The sequence below is a fragment of the Rhea americana genome, unplaced genomic scaffold (assembly GCF_003343005.1).
Source record: "Rhea americana isolate MKP2758 unplaced genomic scaffold, rheAme1 scaffold_65, whole genome shotgun sequence".
NCBI classification, from domain to species: domain Eukaryota; kingdom Metazoa; phylum Chordata; class Aves; order Rheiformes; family Rheidae; genus Rhea; species Rhea americana.
Genome location: NW_028186812.1, coordinates 1268060 through 1291099, shown reverse-complemented (window position 1 = coordinate 1291099; position 23040 = coordinate 1268060). Strand labels below are relative to the sequence as shown.

The 23040-nt window shown below is 39.3% G+C and overlaps 1 protein-coding gene across 3 annotated transcripts in view; it reads left to right on the top strand.

Moving 5' to 3' along the window:
- Positions 1–23040, top strand: part of STARD13 (StAR related lipid transfer domain containing 13) — a 305799-nt gene that overhangs the window by 132356 nt on the left and 150403 nt on the right. For all 3 annotated transcript variants that reach the window (XM_085320652.1, XM_085320651.1, XM_085320654.1), the window contains one exon: positions 1129–1162. In XM_085320652.1, the coding sequence (XP_085176778.1) occupies positions 1129–1162 (34 nt within the window). The remainder of the gene's footprint in view (positions 1–1128; positions 1163–23040) is intronic.

Genomic DNA, 23040 nt, shown 5'->3' with positions numbered 1-23040 from the left:
TTTTTGCTTAGAGGAAGACTTTTTAAATATTTTAGTAAAATTCTCCACTAGATAAAAGGTAAACAAAAAACATGTTTTTACAGAGATAGTCTTTCCAAGGCTGGAAAATCAATATTTACTGAAAAGATAATGTAGCATTTAGTGTATCTGACAGAAAGGTGCAGATGGTTGTCCATATGGAGACTAGTATATAACAGGGTGAGGAATGTGTCTTTGCACGACACAGGAGTGGCTGCCTTTTCAGCTGGCTGCGGGCTCCATGCAGTTCACACCTGTAAACTCATTGCTGTCTGGAAGAATCGTTTCAGCCTTCTGTTTAATTCCAGAAAAGGTTGGGTGCAAGCTGAGACATTATATAAAATGAGCTTCATTCACAGGCTGCATTCCTCAGAGAGATCTGAGATGTATCTATCATGCTGGAAGAGAATGGGCGATAAACATTTAATCATGGGCTTACACAGCGAGGACAACCTCCGGACTGGGGCATTGATAACTATTCAAGAGGAAAGTAATGGACCAAGAGAGGCATCCAAGTATGACTTTAATGGTATCACTTCCATTTAGCATGGCAGACCTGAATCAGGGAGATGAAAAATATAAAGGATGGAACACTGAAAGTCAGTTTGGCCACATCACTCAGGCAGTAAACTCTCCTGCTTACTGATAAATAGTTCAAACAAGTAGCATCTCTGTACCGCCGTGAGCAGCTAGAACTGTGTGCTCTGTTTCCCAGCTGTCAGCACAGCTGCCCACACGTGTGCCTCTTGGGCCGTCTGCACGCTGCCCCRAAAGCCACCAGCGTAAGGCTCTTATGGGCTTGTTCCAGCAAGCCAGATCTCACGTCTTGGCAGTGGGTGCTCTGCTTGCGCCAGAGACCGCTCGCAAGCTCACTCTCTGCAAAAGGTCTAGTTTGGGGACAGGTACAAGGTTGTCCTTAGCAAGCAAAGCTAGATATTCCCTGTGATGCTTGCCTACATACCAGTGATCTTTAGTGATGAGCTTTATTTTATAACCTTTGTAAGGTGATGATGATGTTTAAGAGCCACATTTGTTGTCACCCCAATATGTGGAACTTATTTGAAGAAAGAATCTGTAATTTTTGAACAAAAATTGCTTTATTTCTTACAGATGCTGCTTCAGAAGCTGTACAAAGAAAAAGCAGGTAAGACATGGCATTACTTCTCCGAAGTTTCTTGGTGAATTGTCTAAGATGTGTAGTTTGATGATGTATCTGTAGGAATCTGTGATATTCTGAATTTTAGTTATTTGGTGCAGTTGCTGTGAACACTTTCATGCTTTTGCACATAAAGTAGTGGTATATGATTTGCTTGGTTCTTAGGAAAGCTGATAATTCAGCAACTTTTGACTTACACTTTGCAATGCAAATTCTGAAAAAATAAGGCTAAAATGAGGTATTTCTGGTTATTAGTGTCAGAGTGGAACTAAATGTTTTGAATGGCATTGATAGGCTTAAGGTGTATTGAAATAAGGTGTACGTAGAGTGACTTACTGTCCTCACAGAAGTGGAGGCTGGGTAGGACGTTACAGAGGATTCGCTCGCAACAGATGTCAAGATTCCCAGATCTTGTCTCCAGTAACAGAGTCACGGCAACAAAATAATTTATTAGTTGTTTTATGAGACCACTAGCCAGTTAACGTGACTGTAAATATTAACGGCATTTGCTTTCTTGACTATTATGAGGAAATTATTTATTTACAGCTGMCATGCTATAGGGCACCAAAGATCAGTGCAATAAATGGAGTTAAAGTAATAGATATCCATTTACGTTACGTACCAGGAGCTAAGGAAAGGTTTGGATAGACAGCTATGTGCACAGAGGTCCTGATTCTGCAACATATTTAACACGCAATTAAACCTATATTTGGCAAATCCARTTCATCGCAATAGGGAGTAAGCAACTGCTTGAATTATTTGCTTAATTGAGGGCAAATGACCTTTCTAAATTGTGATGAAGTACCATAATGAAATACAGAGAAAATAAAATGCTTCCTAGGGTGTGAGATTACTGGAATTTAATAACAGCCCCACAGTTTTGYGAAGAAATCCCTTCAAAGTCTAAGAGAATCCTCATTGCCACAAMAACCTTTGCCAGCTAGAACCATTTAAATCATAAAGCAGATGACTTCTGAAGCCACCTATTTCCTACTGCTTTTTGTCTTTTATTAGTCAACACGTATGCAGTGCATGTTAATTAAAATGAAAGCAATTGGATGTCTTTGTTCTAATTATCACTTTGTCCCTAAATAACTTATCATCTTCTTTGGCCTGAAGGACTAGTTTCAACCAGTTTGCTAACTCAGTGATCTCTTCTTGCTCAAAGTAGCATTTGTCTCTGCTCTAAATTGCATTTTCAGTTCTTTCCAAGGGCTACCTTAACTCTGTTAGGAACAGACGAGTGAATCCTTTTGCAGCCGACGTCGCCAACTCAGTGGCTCTGCTGGCAAACGTGCTGACTTAGCAAAATGCCAGCAGCCCTGGCCTAGAAAACCAAGGTCTCCATAGGCAGCTCTGCACTTGTGTACGTAACATCATGTCAGCCAAACAGGAAGGCTGTTGAGCATAGTATAAATATAAGTATTTTCATTCACGTTCTGTGCACATTAACTTTTTTCTGCTTCACTAGTTATGTATGCGTTCATTCCATGAGGGTGTTTGCCAGTGAAAAGTATGCCTATGCTTTTTCAAAGCTAAATGTATTCCATCAGTGTCGAGATTGATCTAGCAATATTTTTTATTGTTTTTATCTGCTTGGAACAAAACCTTTATGTGACACTGAAGGCTTACTTTATAAAGAGAAGGAAAACACATCAATGGCACATAAATTTTAAAGAAAATTGATTATTTTAACAGYACTCCCATTTTTGACTATGATAAATTTTTGAATTGTGTTTTATGATAACATAAATTTTGGCACTGAAAGAGAAATAAAGTTTAGCATCCATCTGACAGAACATGATGGTTGAAATTTCAGTGTGTGTAGGCATGAAAGAAGAATGACAGGTGACTTTTTAGAGGCAGTTTAGTCACTGAGGTGGAACTTTAATCATGGAAATCTATTATATGATAGAGCTGGTCATAAATTTATCATTAAAATGCTCTTGGCAGAAAATGCCAATTTTTTAAAATTGAAGCATTTTATAGGAAAAGGTTACTGTCCATTAATTTCTATTTCAAATCATTTCTGTAAAATAGGTGTGTAATTCTTGACCTGAGATTTTCTAACAGTTTTCAAAATGAAAAGTTTTGATTTTACTTTTAAAACTTTTTGCTTTGAACATTAACGTATCATGGTTTAAAAAAAAGAAAGAAAGAAAGAAAGAAAGAAAAGGAATGATTAAAATCCAAAACGTTATTGAAACTCTGCAAATGGCTGTATTTATGTTGTAGTCAGAAGAAGGGAGACTTCCTTCAAGATTTTCAGTTCACAGACATTTTTGAGTTTTTCCTCTCTGTTCTGGGTAGGAAGCTTTTTCTGTTTCAAGATTTCTTGTGTGAGACAAAGACCCCTTCCTGCCCGTACCAGTCACATACAAAATGCAATGCTTTTCATCTCAAGTTCATTTTCTGCACCACTTTTCTCTTGAATTATCACTTCTTTCTTTTTTCAAGCTCTTTCTTTTCCTAGTTTGAGTGTCTCTTTCTTCTCCCAAACTTGCCTGTCCTGGCCCAAAACAGTACCTTTTTAGGCATACTGGGAGAATGTAGTGGGACACCCCTGCCCTCCCCACCATACAGTATCAACCGTGTAGGAGTGAGACATCTCACCCAGCTTGGGCGCAGCAGGAGCTTCTGGAGCGGTGCTCGAGCCAGGGCAGGGGGCTCATGCTGTGCAAGGGAAGATGCTCCCAGGCAGGAGCCCCCTGCGCTGGCTGTGCTGGCCAGGCAAGGACGGTGCGTGCGTGGTTCTCCTTGATTTCTAGTCGTTCTCCACATAAACCRTATTTGTCTGCGAGAGGGGAAAACACTGCCTTTTGGACTGCTGTTGTTCCTCTTACTCACATTTTATTAGCTTTTACAAATAAATGAAATATTTTGGAGATTCCATTTCCTGGATTTGCAGCGAGTGCTTCACAGTATGTTAATCAGAATACTGAAAATGTTTTCTGAAGAAAGCTGCAGCTGCATGGCCCCGCTCAGGGCCCCAGGGAAACCGCTGATGGAGGACCAGTGCTCTTGGAAGTGCTGTTACCAGCCCGTCAGGCCCTGTAGCTTTATTCCAGAAGTAGTAACACTAGTATTTTTAACTGTGCATGCACTGGAGATAATAACGTTCTGACCCTTAAAAAACCATGCATTAGGAAATAATGTTGAATTCTGGAAAGACGTGATTCTGGAGGATTGAATTTATTCTGCTTGCTGTTTTCTTCAATAGCGTCAGGGTGCCAGGAGCCCTGGGGGGACAGCAGGGGCAGCCCCAGCCCTGGCACGGGGCACTGCCACAGGGCTGGGGCTGGACCGGGTGGTTGCCCACAGGTCAGGAGGCCCATGGCCAGGCAGGGGCAAGGCCATGGTGGGGCTGGAGCTAGCAGTGATGTGCTGTCACGGAGCAGCGACTGACGGTCCTGGGGCTGGCAGAGCCTTCAGGACCCTGATAAGTCTATACCATATGCCACAGTAAGGTTTTAATTTCTACATAACAGTTGCAGACTTTTGCCCCCAACCTATAATACCAGTTATGAAAAAACTTCAGCAGTAAGTTACAGGTCTAGTTCTTCCAGAAGAGAAAATGGGGTTGGAGTTCAGGCTTCTCTACAAATTTGGCTAAGTGTTTGTATAGCATAGTTAACTACAAAAATAAAGGTGCAGTTACAAAACTTACTATAAATAGTCAAAAATACTATCCTTATGAACTTAAATGGGGGCTGTACTTTCAGAGGCAAAGTTATGATTATCTGCAGCTAGCTCCTGCTGTTTTCTGTACGGATGATTGATACAGCTGAGAAATCAGGATTAGAAATCAAAATTTAGGTCTTGGAGTTTGAAAATGTGTAAAGATTTAGAAACGTATATAATTCTATACTACTAAGTAAATTTATTTTATTAGAAGTTAGTGTGTTCCTAAGTTGCAGATGAGGTGTCATGCAAGCCTGATGAGCTCTCAGGCACTCGTTGTATTGCTCCTGCCATATCAAAAGCAAACTGCACTCCTGTCCTTCARGATGCAGATAGCAGAGTGCACGTGACAGCTGTAACAAGAGAGCATATATATACTTCAGAGTGGAAAAGCTGGCTTTTATTTAGACAGGCCTACCGTTACTGTGTAGCTTAGCAAATTGTCCTCTGTCCTCATTTAGAAGTGTTAGACGGGAAGATGATTCACAAATGCTGCATGTAGAACTTGTACTTCTCGTACGCAGTGATATGAATAAGTGAGTTTTATAAATATGTATAAAACATCCTATTCTGTGGCCTTATCAAGATCTTTTAAAATGCAGGCTTCATCCACTGAACCATACTTTCTTTCAGAATTAGCATGGCTATCCTGATGGTAATAATGTGGTCCTAACCATTAGATCATATCCCCACTCTCATTAATACATGATGTCATCACTAGGATTGCCTAAATCCCATCGCTATCCAACAGACCACTCTGTTCAAGTCATCATCATCAATGCTTTTCTTCCCATATTGCCAGGCACATAATACTAAAACCAATCTGCATCAACTTTCCCTGTTCTGGGCTTGTAACCAGATCTTTTTAATTTGCCTACTGTTACGCTGCAGAGCATGCCTTGGCTAACTGCTCCTTCTCTTACAATGAGATCGCTAAAGAAAAAACACTTTTTTAACTAGCCTACTGTGAGTCACTATTAAAAAGTGCATGCCCAACACTTGAAATGGCAAGCTGAAAAAAGGCAAAATTATTTCTTACAGTATTTGAAATTCAGTTTTCACATTCTGAAAGCTTACTTGTTTGTGTCTGCATGCATGCAGGAATTGGAAGCTGAAGTACTCAGATGAGCAGCTAGGAGCACCTGCTCTTTTACAAGATGATGCAAAGTGATGATCTGTGTGTGTGTGTGTGTGTGTGTGTGTGCAGCGCACGCGCATGCACACACATGTATCAGGCATAGAAGAAACTGTTTTTTTCTAGTTCTTACCTAAACCATAACCTTGACTGAATGACAACACGCATTCCTAATACTTCCTAGTGTACCTCTTACTAAGTTATTTTATTCAGCCTGAGCATTCTAGCTGCCTAAGGTATTTTAAAGTTTGCACCATATACAGCTCAACATGATTAACACAGACCACATTAGAGCATTGATAAGGAAAATGAGTTTACTTTTACTTTGTTGACAAAAATTTGAGGTTAGATTAAAAACTGACACATCCTCTATTTTAGTGGTATGTCTGAAACACTAAATATAGCAGCATGCTGGTGTATTTGCTGATGCATAGTAATGCAGTCTCTAGCAGAACAGCAATGGGCTGGCAAGGAAGATGGTGCACTGCAGTAATACAATAAAATCCTCATGTGACCTTGGCCAKTTCAGAAGTACTCTGTGGATAATTGTGTATCCTTGACTGATAAATTACAAAATTCAAATAGAGCCAAATGTGGTCCTGGAGCTTTAACAAATAGCCTGATCCTGCACTCCTTGCCCAGGCACAATGCTAATTGACTGCAAGGAGAGCTCTCCATCGCTCAAAAAGCTGGAACTGCTCTATGTAGCAGCTCTATATGAACTGTGGATTCTGGGACGCAGGAAAGAACTGCAGCTCCACTTGGCCCTTGTTAGAAATCACGGGTGCTTGACTCCTTGTGAGATCAAATCCATAGACAGTGGTTCCCACTGAGTACATATTTCTGTGTTTCCTTGGTCATATAAACACGAACCTTTTTATTTGACCTTTGCTGCTGTCCCTGGACAGAACAATTGTTCCTGTCATGCTTGATTGCGCGGTGAACAGGAATATGGATGTTACTCACAGAACCATAATCTGTTCTGGGACTTTCCTCCTGCTTGTGGGGAGGTGAAGAAAGTAATCGCTTTCAGCCTTTTACTTGGCATGATTTTTTCTGCCTAGCAAGCATGTTGGAGAAGGAGCTGAGGCTGTGTCCCTGAGCGCCACTGTGCCATCCTCCACTTGGGGGAGCACCAGCTAGGTCAGATGTTCTGCAGGCTCTCCTGAGACCTGCGTAGCACTCTAGGCTTACACTGCCATTGCTCCAACAACAGGAGTTACCCAAAATCAGAACATGACAGCACAGTTTGGGGGAAAATAAAACATTCCCATCAAATGCTTCCTCTGTGTTTACTAGAAATCAGAGTGGAGTCAGTTTGTTGTGTTTACCACACCTAAATGGAGACACTTACTTCAGCTGAACCTGAAAAAGGAACAGGCTACTTTCCCTGGCAGCGGTGTAGTGAAAGTGAAATAGTGAATAAACTCGGTTGTTTGGTGGCCTAGGCCTGTAGAGTGATAAACTCTGTATTAGCCAGATTAGAAGTAGGTAGACTTTCTGCTTCTCCTGCAGTCAGTGAATCAAAGAGTCCTTTCATTTGGCACTTGTTCTAACCTTTGTAAGCTGCCAGATTCTCTGCTTTAATTACACAGACAGGATGGGAAAATTCGCTGCTTGGCTTAGGCCTCTAAGTTTGGCTCCTGAAGTTAAGCAGTGAGATTGCCTCTTCCTCCTTATATTTTCYKTGCATAATCAAAAACAATAGAGCAGACCCCTTCTTTGTTCTTCTAAAAAGGAAAAAAATCTTTGATACTCTGCTCTTACTGGTGTATTGGAGCAACTGAGGACAAACTGTGATCCTCAGCTCTCAGAAGCAAGAAAAGAATGAGAACTATCACTATACATATTTCAGGGTATTGCTGCTGTAAAAAGAAGTACAGATTAAAAGCATGCATTTATTGTTTTAATACTTGAATTATAGAAAAAAAAGCTTGATCTATTAAGGAACACTTTGTTTTTTATATAAGAAACTTCACCTATGAAGCAGTAATGTTTAAAGACATTTTTTACTAATACTCCATGCCTTTTTAAACATCTTTCTCCATTTCACTGCTCTATAGTTCTTTCTGTAACTTTGATTTTTTAGTCAGCATTTTTAATAAGAAATAAAAATATTTAAAAGACTAGCACTGATAAATGGTGAAAACAATATTGAATATATATTTGTACAATAATTGTACAAAATATTGGTGGTTTCAGAATGAAGATATATAAAAAAATCCTATTTAAACTCATTTTTGTTTATAGTTTGGGCTGCTAAAGACAGGTGAGCACTAAACAGTTGATAGATGAGTTTCGGGCTGCAGCTTTTCACGAGACTTAAAAAGAGCCAAAAAGAACTTTGCAGTAAAGGGTGACCTAATGCAGGCTGATAAATTGCTCTAAAGTTTTACCTCTGTTGGAATTAGAGGGTGCTGCTTTTCAGTGCCTAAGTCCAGACATCAAGTTGTAGGTTTTGAGAGTCATTTTGTTCTGTATCTGAACTGGTCACAACGATTTTGAACAAGCAGCTGTATTTAGCTCCATCTCATCTGAGCAAACAACTTTCTTAAAGCTGGCATTTTCCAAAAGTCATGGAAAATGGCAGATTTTGTCATTTAACTCTTATTCCAAATTTAACAAATGTGCCCTGAAAATTTTCACTAAAAAGAAGCTTGTATATCTTTCCTCTTTCAGGTAGTTCTTTCCCTCAGATCTCTCTGATAACAGCAGTGTAAGAAATACACATATTTCTTATAAGGTATAATTTCAAACATTGGAAGATTAGATGTTTTGCTGTATATAGGCAACTAAATAACTCTTCAGTGTTTTATAATGCAGACTAAGTGTTACAGCTCTCACAGAGAAAAACACAGGTGGAGCCTTTTGCTTTCACAATAAGCATTTCTAAAGGGTAACAGTTCCAGCAAGTTTAGTGTTCCCCACTAAACGACTTTTCCCTTGTATAACAAATCTCAGTGTTCAGTTTTGCTGTGTAACTACTTAGGATCAATCCCTAAGGAGTAACTTGTGAGTTTTTGTGATAAATCTGATTGATAGGAAGCTCCTCTCTGAAAAGCTTGAGAAAAAAGATGGATTTTACATTATTTCTCTGTTTGTAAGTCAGGCAGTCAAGCACAGAAGAATGCTTTTGCCTGGAACACATGCTTAGCATAAGCTATATCTGGAGCAATAAAGCTACCCCATGAAGCAGCTAGCTGCTGACCTCTTGCAATATATGACCTTTAGTTGGACCACAATAAGACTGTACTACAGTTTTATGCCATAGCTGGAACCTCTGCCCTTGGAAGATGACCATAGCACAAAAGACACTTTATCTGTATTGCTGAGTGCTGACCTGCTGGAGAGAACTTCTGCAGAGAAGCTCCTGGGACAATAAGTTGGCCATCAGCCAGAAATATGCTCTAGTGGCAAAGAAGGCCAATGGTATCCTGGGGTGCATTAGGAAGAGTGTTGACAACAGGTTGAGGGAGGCGACCCTTCCCCTCTACTCAGCCCCAGTGATGCTACACCTGGAGAACTGTGTCCAGTTCTGGGCTCTCCAATGTAAGAGAGATATGGAGCAACTGGAGTGAGTCCAGCAAAGTGCCATTAAGATGATTAATGGACTGGAGCATCTCTCATCATTTCTGAAGAAAGGCTGAGAGAGCTGGACCTGTTCAGCCTTGAGAAGAGAAGACTGAGGGGGAAGTCTTATCAATGTGYATAGATATCTGAAGGAAGGGAGAAAAGAGGATGGGGCCAAATCCTTCTAAGTGATGCCCAGCAATAGGACAAGAGGCAATGGGCACAAACTGAAACACAGGAATTTCTATCTGAACATCAGGAAAAACTTTTCTACTGTGAAGGTTGACAGAGCACTGGAACAGGTTGCCCAGAACGGTTGTGGAGTCTCCATCCTTACMGATATTCAAAAGCCATCCGGACAGGGTCCTCAGCAACATGCTGTAGGTGACCCTGCTTGAGCATGGGGATTGGACTAGATGATCTCCAAAGGTCCCTTCCAACCTCAACTGTTCTATAATTCTGTGACTGGCTGTGGTCAGCGATATCAGTTCCCACTTTTATGAATATCAATGTAATGAAACCCTTGACTATTTCTRTGGTTAGGATTGAACCCAGGATTTTTAGGTATGAGCCTCAACACCTTAACTTGAGTAAGAACCACAGTAACATAAAGGAAGTAATCATTGTATAAACCTCTCCCTAAATATGATGGGAGCACCAAGGGAGGATGAAGAGCCATGTAGTGTTAATCTTAATCACAGAGATACCATCCTAAGAAATCAGAGAGTTGCTTTCACAAGCTTTTAAGCTGAAAATCATCCAGCCTCTGCCCTTCTTGTTCTCTGTATTAGATTCCATACAGGCCAGCAAGTTGCCGTGATAGAAATGCACTTACGGATGCTGGTATTTATTGAGCACTCAGCACAAGGCAATAGCAAATTAGTAATCTTCACCATGCTGTCAAACCACAGCTGAAGTGCAGCAATAGAAGGAGGCTGGAGCTGTGTACAAAACAGAAAAGATGTGCCAAAGCCATACCATGTGTAATTAATTGCATGAATATAATAGCATTTGTCAGTTATAAATTTGGCTCTGTGTCTCTATGAAAGCAGAGCAAGAAGAAAAGCAAGTTCAAGAAAACAGCTGGCAAAAAGATTGGGTTGTATATGAATATTATTAAGTAAATCTGAAATTGCTATTCATTTTATTCTTAGTGAAGTGTTGGGTATTTTTATATAAGATCTGAGAACATAAATGACTTGAGGCTTTTGTTCGAAATTTGTTTATATTAGGTACATACGTACTCTAAATGTTTCTCAGTTCCCAAAGATGCTGTTACATAAGGCTAGTATGTATGTTAGGAAAGTTTGTTTTAAAGCAAAAGGACAAATTTTCCCCAGTGTAATTTCTATGAAGACTAATTGTTTTACATCAGAGTTGACCTAGTCACCAATTTAATCGTGGTTTAAAATTAAACAATATGATTAAACAGCAAGTTTCCCAGCACAGTCTGTGCAAGGCAAAGGTATATCTGACYGCCACTGCAGGTTTTTACTATCAGTTACAAATTGATGAGTATGAAGGATAGACTGGGAAGTATGTGAGGTTTGAAATGCAGCTTGTATGACTTCTAGGTGGAAATTTAAGGGARCACTGAATTTATCATTAGGCAAAGTTGATTAAAAATTCATTTTTTCACAAGCTATGCCTGATTATATTTTTTGAATTACCCCATCTGTGTATGTTGACAGTTAAAGTTATCATTGTATGTTGCCCAGTTATAACTGTCATTTCCTGGAATTCATAGCTCACCAGGGCTGTCTATCTGTAATTACCACAGAAGTTTTTAGATTGGGTGAATGGTTTTCATAGTTTGTAATTACCAATTTCTTTAAAAAATCACCTTAATTCTGAAAGCAGGTTATAGAATAGAATCTTGCCATTTTTCCTTTTAGAATATTAAGAATTCCCCCTCGTATAGCCTATTTTTGTGCCCATTGCAGTCACTGGCAACTTGGTGGGTAGGAATAGTTTCTTAATGATCCATTTATATCTGTAACGGAAAAAAAAATAYACTTTTCACAGCATTTCAGAATAGAATAACTCCTCTAAATACCTAAGGAAATGTGAAGCTCAGGAACTTTCCCTTTCATAAAATATGCATGGTTCTTTTAGCAAAGTCTTAAAGCTAAAACTTACCTAGATTGCTAATTTAGTCATTTATTATTTTTAAATTCTCTGTACTGAGGTAGTAAAAATGGGCCTCAGACACAGAGCAGTGTCCTTTTCAGCTTGAGCACTGCACAGGCATAATAAGAGTCCTTGCCTTGCAAACCTTCACAGCCTTACATTGTCATTAATATTTTTCATATAAAAAGATGACTGTTAAAACATTTACATTTGTTTGCAATTCAACACTTCAATCATTTGTAGAGAGCTCATTTTCACAGACTGTTTCATGGAGCCAACTGGCRTACAGGTTTACCGGGAGTGCTTTGCTGTGGCCGCCAGGAAGACCTGCGTTAGCACTAAGGTTACACGGCAAGCTTTGTRTCTGTGTGCCAGCGCGCTCGGCTGAGCTAGCCTTGCCTCAGCCAGCGGCAGATTGAGGCTTCTTAGCATGGAAAAATCACAGAATGAGGGCCTAAGGCCCAGGATGTTGGTGGGCCACTCCTGCCAAAGACAGAAGGATCTGGGATGGAAAAAACAGAGAAGTGTTTTTACTGTTTTTACTTCTCAAGGGAGTGGAGAGGGAATGTGGAAAGGAAAAATTACAGCATCCTAAGACTGATTCTTCTTCCTTATGGCCTTTCCCAGCAGCAGTTGCCTTACTATCCTTGCCAGGCCTCCATCAAGAGAAGCCACTAGTTTTGTTTTCCGGTGTGTTTCAGTACCCATTAGCAAAGATGGGCACAAGGCCATAGGTATTTTGACACTGCTAGAAGACTGCTGTTGAAGGCATCTGTTTGTTTTACAAATGAAGTGCATAAAGTTAGTCCTACTTTTCACCCTCTTTCCCTTCTTGTCTACTCGACAGCACATTCTCTTTGTCTTGGATTCTGAGCTCTCTGCACTCTCGTTTGATACCAATGGTAAAATGTAATGCAAACTCCTGAAGTTAAAACTCCTTTAAATTTAAACTTCCCCCGATATATTTTCACCTACTTATAAGACAGACAAAACTGATGCAGTATGTTCAATGGCTAGATGAAGTACTGGAGAACTCAGTTAAAACACTCAGTAATGTATTTTAAAGTACACCTTCTCATTTGTTGGCCTTGTTGCTGTGCTCCTCTTCTATGGTCCCATGGCCTTGGAATTTTGGAAGCATAACAACCTCCAAATGTGGACAATATTCAGAGGTCAAAAATGCACATTAAGTTGCACATGGGTAAGTAACTGAATGTATACAGAAATATATGAGTGACTAAGTCACTATGATTTGTGTATGGAACATTGTTGTAAGTGTAATGTAAGTGCTTCCTCAGGTCTTGATTAGACCCCATGTCCTTTGATCAGTGGGGAGGAAATATGTTTAATCTTCAAGTGTTCATTTGCAAGGGCTTTACTTTATATATAATTTCKGTGGATACATGGAAAATGTTTTCCTTTCCAGCAGTTTTGCTCCCCTGGGCTTGATTCTTCTTTCCCCAAAGTCTGTGGTAAACTATCATTGACAGTGCYAACAGGGGCCAGATGGTACCATAAAATTCTGTAGCTCTGTGGCGTAGAGCTGCTGGGTTGTTGTGTATGAACTGCTGTCCTTGGAAACTGCAAAGCCACCTCTGCATTGAGCTTATTTCATGATTATTCTTTTAGATGATACAGAAAGCTCCTGCTTTTTGGCAGGAAACACTCTCTGTGCACACTTTGGACTCTACTCTTTCCCTCCTCTCTGCTCTAAAAAGTGAGCAAAAAACTATGTCAAGAAAAAAAATTGTTTGGGCCAGGAACAGAGGCAGCTGATACTCAGCTAGTTATTTGGATTGCCTGGCTGGTAGGGGTAGGGGGGACAGATAATGTCAAGATTTCCTCTGCATTCCAGATCTGTTTTCTTCCTAAGGTTAGCAGGCTGCTAGTGTGACTTTTTCCAGCCAACCTTTCCCACAGTCGGTAAGAATTATCTGACAATGGAGTTAGTGTCAAGTGTCCAAAACTAACTAGAGATATCTTCCTTTCACCACTCCCATGCTATTAYTGCTTATCAATGACACTCTCCAACTTAAATGACTGGTTAATTTACAGACGTACTGGGACAAATTCCCTTCTGTTGCAGCTCCATAGAGTTCAGTGGAGTTACACTAGTTTGGYCTTAGGTGTCTGAAAAACAGAAGTGGTAAGAATGTGCTACTAACAGAATCAAGAGCAGTGTGGCAGTCAAAACAAGAAGGAAGCCCTGAGTTTGGCAGGATTCCCATTTCAGATTTCTAGAGTGTGATCCAACAAGGTGTTCATGTTTTACAGCTGGTGCTGCAAGAGAAAAGTTGTTATTCAAYAGCAAAATCATTCCTGTGTCTCCACTTCAAAAAGTAGCATGTGTTAAAAATACTCAAATGGGGAAATAAGTCAAAGGGTTTCAGAGCACAAATTCTGTTGAGAATTATTAGAAATGTGCTGTTAAATTCCAGCTGAGATTTTYGAATAGCCCTAAAATGATTAAATACTGAAATCCCATGAAAATTCCACAGGGAACAGGACACATGAGATGGGAATTCATCCCTCCAGCTTTAACTAAAGTCTAAGGTGATCTTTTAGGCTCTTTTGCTATCTATGGGGAAAGAGGGGCATTTTCAGAGGGTAACATYTTCTTCAGCTGGAGCAAGTCCTCCTCTGCAGGTCTTCTCTAGCACCTCTTCTAAGCAGCTATCTTTGGGTGGAATAACTCACGGTGGAATAACTCACCCTCTGAGAGACCTCCTTCTCCCTCCCTTCCTCCCWCCTTCCTCCTTTTCTCTTTGAACAATTAGTGCCTAGAATTAAGGGATATGAATCTTACACCTACTGYTTTTTAAAATTTCTTAGTAGTTCTGATTCACAAATTAAATTAAGGTGCAAAGTATAATAACACCGTTTTAAAATTACATTTAACAACTCAGTTCGGTCAAGCTGGACTCACAGCACAGCTGACAGTGTATCCAAAACATTTTGTTCATTGCCATGCACAGTTCTCCACACCACTTTCTAACTATCATATTTGTCCTTTATAATGTTGTAGACTCCCTTATATCTGTTCATTTTCTATTTCCTTCTTTGCATCCTCCAGTTATAATTTTCCCCCTTGTCATTTCCATTCACTATTCAGTTTCCTTTTAAATGCACTGTCACTGCATAGTCTGGTTACTCCTCTTCTGCTCGTAATGACTTACGATGGCTTTTCTTCCTTCTTTACTTTCCATTAGCCTTTCCTGCCTGTACCTCTTTCTCCAGAACTCCTCAGTCCTCTTTCTTTCATGATTAAATGTAGGTAATGAGTGCTAAGCACTTTTTAAAATCAGACAGTGACTTGAGAAATAAGAATCTAACTTACAGAAACAGTTTTTAAAGTCATGATTTTTTTTTTTTTTTTGTGCCTAGCCAGAGTATTTCCAGATTTAATGGCCAGAGAGGAACACATTCTGGAGTACTCTTTGGAAAGAAGAGATGAAACACTGTCAGAATTTGAGCTGTCAAAAGAGGCAGCAAAAGAGTTGGAATAAGCTTTTTAAATAATACACTTGTCAGTTCAGCTGTCCTAGGCAACCAGAATCATACTCATTTTTGAAGACAAAAAGAAGTCATTGTGGGCAACAAAAATAATTATAKCTTCTCATAGTAATTATCATATATGTTTCTAAAAAAAAACAAAGCAAGTTACAGAGAATGAGATGAGAATACATATGTAGGATCCAGTATTGCTCTGTTAAAGGAAAAGAACCCTGCTCTCGCTGTAAAAACAGGAAGAGATAAATCTTATCTGGGCTTTCCAAWCTAGTGTTCCAGAGATCTTCAAAATAGACAGGAAAGAACCTGAGAAATTGAAGTATGGGAAGAAAATTTTGGTCATAGAACATACGCTTTACAAAATAGCTCATAAGCCCCCAAGTAAAACTTAGCAATTTTCAGAATGAAGAGAGGCTAATAATGGGTTGCCTAAAAGACTTTGACTAAGACAAGTATCATTTAAAGCCTCATTATCTTGACAAGTGAGTGAACAGATGGTAAAATCTATAGTGAACTCAAGATTTCCTAGGGTTCTAAAGATTAGAAAGACTTCTGAGAATCAAATTCAAATCACCAAAGCAAGGTGATTTGACAACCTCAAAGCAGATGGGATTTCAATTTACCTAAGTGTGAGGTAATGCTCAGGAATGATCTGAACCATTCATTGATGCTGCATTCTTAATGAGGTGTTATCAGTTCCGAAAAATATCTAGGCAACATTATGGACAGCTTAATTAAAACAGCTCAGTGAAAACAGCTGTTCAATTTGCAGCACTAGTTCATGAAAGCAAATAGAATGCTAATTTATATAGACCATAAAGAACAGTGTTGATATTATTATGATGCCATCATATAAATTCAGGGAACTATATCACAGTGACTTTCAACATTGTCAACCTTACCAAACTATTTACAAAAAGAAACATTCAGAGAAGGCAGYAAAGAATGATATACAGGGAAGATGGAATTATTTTACTTAACTAATAAAAAAATGTTGTGACAGTAAATTACTACTCACCTTTAAGTTACAGGGACATCCAGTGAACATAAGATACAGAACAAGTAGCACCCTCATGTGCTGGAACCTGTTCCTCCAATTAATGAATATCACCACGTCAGCAAGAAACTGGAGGCTTTATGTTCACATACTCTTGAGAAGCATCAGAGAGATGCTTTCAAGAGAGAACAGGCAAAAGCAAGTACACAACCTGGATTAAATCTTTCTCTGAAACATATTGGAATTTTGCTAATTATTACTTCAGCAAGTCAAGAATTTCACCACTAATGTAAGGTAGTCATTAGTGCTCAGTGCTCGGTTGAAACTGGGGGGGTGTGGTGAGGGGTTGAAGAATGATGGGAAAGGTTCGTGTATGAAGCTGCCCCTAGTGATAATGATGAAAAYCTTGAGTTTCATCACTTCTATAGTAAAAGTGTAGTTTATAACTGTACAAACTAAAGTAAGATGCTACTGTTCCTTTTTAATAGTGCATAAAACCCACTTTGCATTTCCCTTGCCCAGCTATAAATGATGAGCTATAGGACAGGAGGGAAGAGGATAAATCCAAATGCATTTGAGTCCTAAGGGAGGATGAGGTTTTCTAGGTGAAACAGTATTCTTTATGATTTAACTGACAGCAATAAACTACTTCAGATCTCTGCAAAACCATTTAGCCACATTTCAGAGTAGAGATTATGTACAGTCTCCAATATGAGGCCATAAGACTAGTGTATGGTTTTCATATTTACATCTTATGCTTTCTTCCCTTTAGCAGTGACATACACTAAAATATTTTTAAGGCCTGAATTCTGAAACTACATACCTTCTTGAAAGAAATTACACCATTATAAATTGTTTTTGAACACCCTCAACCAAAACAAAAGGTAGAAAGAACATAAACAAAACRAAGGTGAAAAAGCCACAAATTTAGTGTCACAAATATTTTCTACACTTTCAATTTACAGCTATTTATGCTTCTGCCTAATTGATCATATGGAGCCATTACTGAATGAATACTGGACTTTTTTGGATAACTCTTTTTTTGTCCCCCAAAACTTTCTCGTGTAGTACAAGACCTGTACTACAGGCTTGTTGGTGATTCAGCTGAAAAAGGAAAACACTCAGTAAGTCACAGTAAATTGTTCTCCACTCAGCCCTAAAAACTAAAACTCCAGTTGTTTCTGCTGACTTGTTAATGTAACACAGGCATTGACATTTCCTGGTTACTGTAAACACTGAAATGCTTTTGGAGTTAATGGAATACAGGTGCTGCCTCATGCTACCAAAATGTTCTCACAGAAACAGGGACATTTTTGGATAGAAAGAACTGTAGATCCAACTACTCCAGCCCCTTCTTCACAGCATGAATATCCTGCTTCTCACTGGGAATAGCCAGATATGTTAAATGTCACGAAACAAGCATTCTTCCTAACCTCAAGCTCCCTTATACTAGCAGGAGTTGTGGTATCACTTAGTCTGCTAAAACAGTTCTGTAAAGCCAGAACTTGGTGTTGGAGGGGGCTTAGACAGGCTCCAAATCTGGCCGGGAAACCTTCAGAACGGGAGTGTGGGAGACGAGCCTTGCAGTTCAATAGCCACCACCCTTCACTTTGAGTAGGATTCACTCAGTACCATTAGTAGCTGATTGGCCCTTCTTTGCCATGGTAGCACAGGTGAAACTTAAAATCATCCTTAACACAATCATTACAGATCCAGTAGAACTGCTTAGGCTAATAGAGGTTAACTTGGGCCTTGGCCAGATTTTGATTCTGGTCGTTACAATTTGCCTACCTGAAATTCTATCTGCTGTTGCAATGGGACACAACATTCTTTATTTCCTGTACAAATATGTTAGCAGCATTGCTCTGCACTGTTACACAACTGCTATGTTGCAGAAATGGCTGCATTTCAGTTCTATTATTTTTTACTCTGTTAAATAAGTTTAAAAAATAGCTGTGCAATAAGTCATGAAGGAAGCTTGTAAAAAATCTGTAGCTTGCAAGACATTGTTATTTGGCAAGATACTCCATCAGTCAGTAGCCTGATTACTGGGAAAGTGTGTGTGCATGTGTGTGTTTTTGTATCTGAAAAAAGTCCTCACTCTTACAGTTAAAGTGTTTCTGGCAACAATTCAGCTGCATTGTTGTTAGAACCTGTTGTCAAGACCGGTCATGTTTTCCATGTAATCCAGGAGAGGTTTTTTTTTTTTTAAAAAAAAAAGAACAAGCTCCCAGGTTTCTGAACAAGTATCCAGACACAGCATGTGCTAAATTGCCACTGACTGCTTTAACTTTTTGTTTATTCAAATGTTCCCATTATTGCTACTGTGATGATAATAACAGTTCAAAGTTTGGGGAAAAAAATCCTAGTTTAGACAAGATCCCAATACGGTATTAAGGAAATGAGTACTTGGAGAGCAAAGAAAGATGTAATTTCAAATAACATATTTTTGTTAAGCAACCAAAAAAGAAAAAAGAAATCAGACACCAGAAGCTGGAATGAGAACAGGGGCAATTTTCTGTGCTGAGACACTTCTTGTCTCAACATAGCTGTTCACTTTTTCAAGAATATTGATCAACTCAAAACTCAAGCTCTGTTCCAGTTAAAAAAAAAATGTATCTACAAACATGTGTCCCACTTTTCCAGATAGTTGCTTGAAGGATAGACTACTTAGACTATTTCAACAGTGATCAGCTTTGCCCATCGTTCATATCTGCAACACGCTGTGTTTTAAAGATATCCACAGAGCATCTTACCAGAGGAAGTGGAAGAGATTATTGGCATGTGGTTTATTCTATCCCTTCTTTTCCTCTGTTATCAGCGAGATGTGCAAAAGTTTTTGCAGCTGCAGTTCTTCAGAGGAAATTTCAGCTTGTCTTAAGTATAAGCTTTCTTCTCCACCATTCACTAAACATGCTCTGTTTACACTAAACATGCTCCGTTTACTTAGTAATTCAGCCAATGGCAACTTGTGCTACAATTGCAGAAATCCTCTATCCCCTTTTCCACATCGCTTCTAGAACAAGCCATTTGCCTACATGTCATACAGGGCCTTCACCTGGAATTCATCATTCTCTTGTTAMAACTTAGGCCCAGTTAAGGAGAGAAGCTAAAAGAAGTAGGTATCTCAGAAGTGTTATTCAAAAAGTATCTGTAAGAACTAGATACARCTGGGATGTAAGATGTGGAGAAAAGGCCACATTAAAGTTGACCAGAATGTGAAAATCCTGTTCCATGGTAAAATSAGAAAATGGCAGTTATTTGCCAGAAAAACATAAATTTTCTCTCAGTAAATTTTGATTCTGTTAATCTCCCTTTCTACTGCATCAAGTTGAGGCTACTTGGCTTAATGCTGAAGGTCCTTTCCCTACCTATCTATCTGATAGATATCAGATAACATTAAAAGTTTGACTCCCACAGGCCATTTGTAGAGGGTGCCAGTCTTCATTGCTTACTTGTTAAACTTTCAAATACAAATTTGCATGCTTTCCCTAAAACTGCCCAACACTCTTGGGAGTATATGAAGAGATCACTTAACCTCCTTTGAGACCCTTTTGCTAACTCTCTTTTGCGTTGGTGCCTTCAAAAAATAATTCTCATGTGTTAACACCGTTAGTTACTAGACTGGCCGATATGGTTTTATTACTCTCTTGTACTCCACCCTTCCTAGCCCAATTAGTTCTTTCTCTCCGGTGGTGTCTTGTTTTGTATTTAGTGTGTAATCTCCTAAGGGTAAAGATTATACTTTTGCTCCACCCATGACTGCAAAGCACTCATTCCAAGTGCTTTGACAATGTAATTTTTTGTTAATAATAATATACCATCTTCTGTCTTATGAACAGAGGAAAAAAGTTTTATTTCCGCCCTCTCCCCCCTTTCCCAATTTCAGAAAGGGAGATGGAGTACTGTAAAACAGCAGATACTTTGTTACTGTACTCTGTTTCTGAGCATAATCAGAGCCTTTTCACATGGCATACTGCAAGAAGTCCCATTTATTTCAGCATTAATCACTGTGAACAAAACTGAAAGAATTTGGCCCCCAACTAATGCAAGACAGCATGTGAGGGATTTTCAGTACTCCGCTGCTGACAAAATGTGGAGTGACCCCTTTTTAGAGCTTTAAAAGCTGAAATGGAAAAGGATGGACAGATAGGTGCCAATCACTTGATCAGAAGGGAAAGTGATGCTGTTTTATAATCGATTATCATAAAAGGTACCTTAAGATGATGATAATTTGCCTATGTAAATAACATGCAAGAAGAGAGTGCCAGAGAACAAGCTGGGACATTTTGTCCTCATTCACAATGATTCTTATTTTGCTCTCTCTAAATTGTTTGTTTGTTTATTTAGATGTAAAAGAGGGCACCTACCCATATGCCCTTGGCACTTTTCACATAACTTCAAAACAGAGAATTAGTATGCAGTTCACTTCATTCTGCCATYAGGAAACCAAGTAACTGTGAAAACCTCAAATCCTTTCTTCCCTTCCAGTGGTGACCCAGACTTACAAATTTTCCCTGCTTTCAAATGGTGAAAAAGAACATCAGACTAAGGACATTTGGCCTCTGAAAGAGAACAAATTCCGGAGCTTTAGGACCCCCAAAGAGATAAAGATTGTTGCCAAAGTTATAAATATTACTTGATGTATTTGTATCTAGACTGTCTGAGCTATTATTTGAAGCTGTAAAGCCCAGCAACATAATTTTGAGTACAATAAACTTCAAGAAGCTTCATTAATTTAKAAACAGTTCCTCAAGTTTTTGGCATATTCTAAAATTTGGTATTACCCTGATTAGCATCAGATTGCAACAATGATACTGTAGTACAAATTGATTTCCTCTGTTGTTTTATTACTTCTTATTAAGAGATGCAAGTATAAGGAGTGGTTATACTACTAAAAATCATGACTCATGGTATCTAAAGATTAGAAGAAAAAAGGGAAAGCAATTTTGTTGTAGTTTTTCAGTGATTTATGGCAATGGCAAACCAAGATGCTGCCGTCTTTCTCTTTCTTTAGGCCTGCTTCTCTTCTTTTCAAAAGCATGGGAGTTTTACAATGGCTTTATTAGGACTAGATCAGACTACATAATAAAACCTGTAACAAATTAAAAACATAGTGCTAATTAGAGGCCAGATTATTATATACTATCAATTAACTTGGCATTTAATTGCCATGGTGATTGGGAGGACCTATAAATTGCTAAATATATAATTAGAACATCAGACTTCTGTGCCACAATGGCATCAGAGCGTGAATCTAATTAGCTTCGATTTTTTTTCCCCAAAATTTTTACATGCTTGCAAGATTTTTAGGGAAGACAAATGCCACTTTCATTCCTCCAATATTCTATTATCAGTGAGAAAAGACAAATATTGTAATTCAACTTCTTTTAGGGCAGCTGGGCATTTTATGCTTTTCTGATTATCATGTACAGTATTTTTATTACTCTGAACATAGTAACACTTTAGAATGACTGGTATGAAGCGGAAAAACTGCTGCTTCTGTGGAAAATGTGCTCTCCTTCTTTTTTTCCCCCATAAATGTTATCTGTCTTGTTCAGGATACCAGAATGTTTTAAACGGCAGACAGGAGCATTGATCAGTTGGCTCCTTATGCCCTTACCAATAACTGAAAATGTGTGGAGGAGGTCCAAAACTTTATCTCTTTGTCATATTTTCTGACATCCTAAAAAGGAAGTGAAACATCTTTGACCTGTGAATGGTCTCTAATACATACCTTTCTCTAAGCAGGTTATGTAGGACATCCTTTATTGTAAGTGCTACTGTTGGGTGTAACGCATCAAAAATATCTGTCTTGACTACTGGACTTCCAAACAGCTGACTATCATCGAAAACATAAAATAGGAATGGGCTAGTTGCTACATGGGATATATTCTCATTATTTCATTGTACTGTTTTCTGTGGGGAGAAAAAATACAGTATCTGGCCTTGCTCATGGATTTTGTTTTCCACAGTAACGTCAAGTACCTGAAACTAGTCCGGCTCTTGTCAGTGCCCATCACAGGGTTTAGACTGGTCTTGCCAGATCTATTCTGCTGCTGATTATCACATACAACTATGTCACTGGAGTTTATCTTAGTGATATTGGCAATTGCTAGTATGTAGCTGTTAATTTGATTTCTGTCATTAAGATTGTTTTCATTAAACCTATTGGGCCAGGAACATATAGGGTAACTTAAAGTAACATCTTAAAACAATATTTTGAACACTTCTGAAGATCATGGATGCATCTGGCCCTGGAAGGCACCTCTTATTTCGTAAGAGTTTGTCCACTCAGTTGCAGGACATTAGCTAAAATTGCAGGAGGATTGTTGTACAAGATCTTTTTGAGTTCTGTGCTTTACAAGTATATCGTCTGCACCATACCAGATAAAATGTGCCCGATTAAGACGAATCTTCAGCATTTTAAGAATGGGGCAGTAAAAAGCTTCTTTCCAAGCTCAAATCGGGGAGTGAGCACAAAGCATTATTAACGCTGAGCGGTAGCACGGAGTACACCTGCTTGTTTGCTTTTAGTTTGCATGGGTATTGCGGGCATCACAGCCTCAATTCCAGTTKAAACAAAACTACTACTATTGCCTACTCCCAACCCAGAGCCGCGGTGGGGACCGGGCCTCCCGGGTCCCTGCGGAGGCGGAGGCCCAGCTGCGGTCTCCTAAGCGGGGTAATAAGGGCCCTCGCGTTAGGGACGGAGGAACTTGGATTCCTCTTCTCCTCTGTCAACGTGTGTAAAAAGCGACCGCCGGAGGTGAGCCCCAGTCCCTTCAGGAGGGGGTCAGCGAGCGCTAGGGAAGAGGGGATGGCGAGGGGAGCCCACCCGGC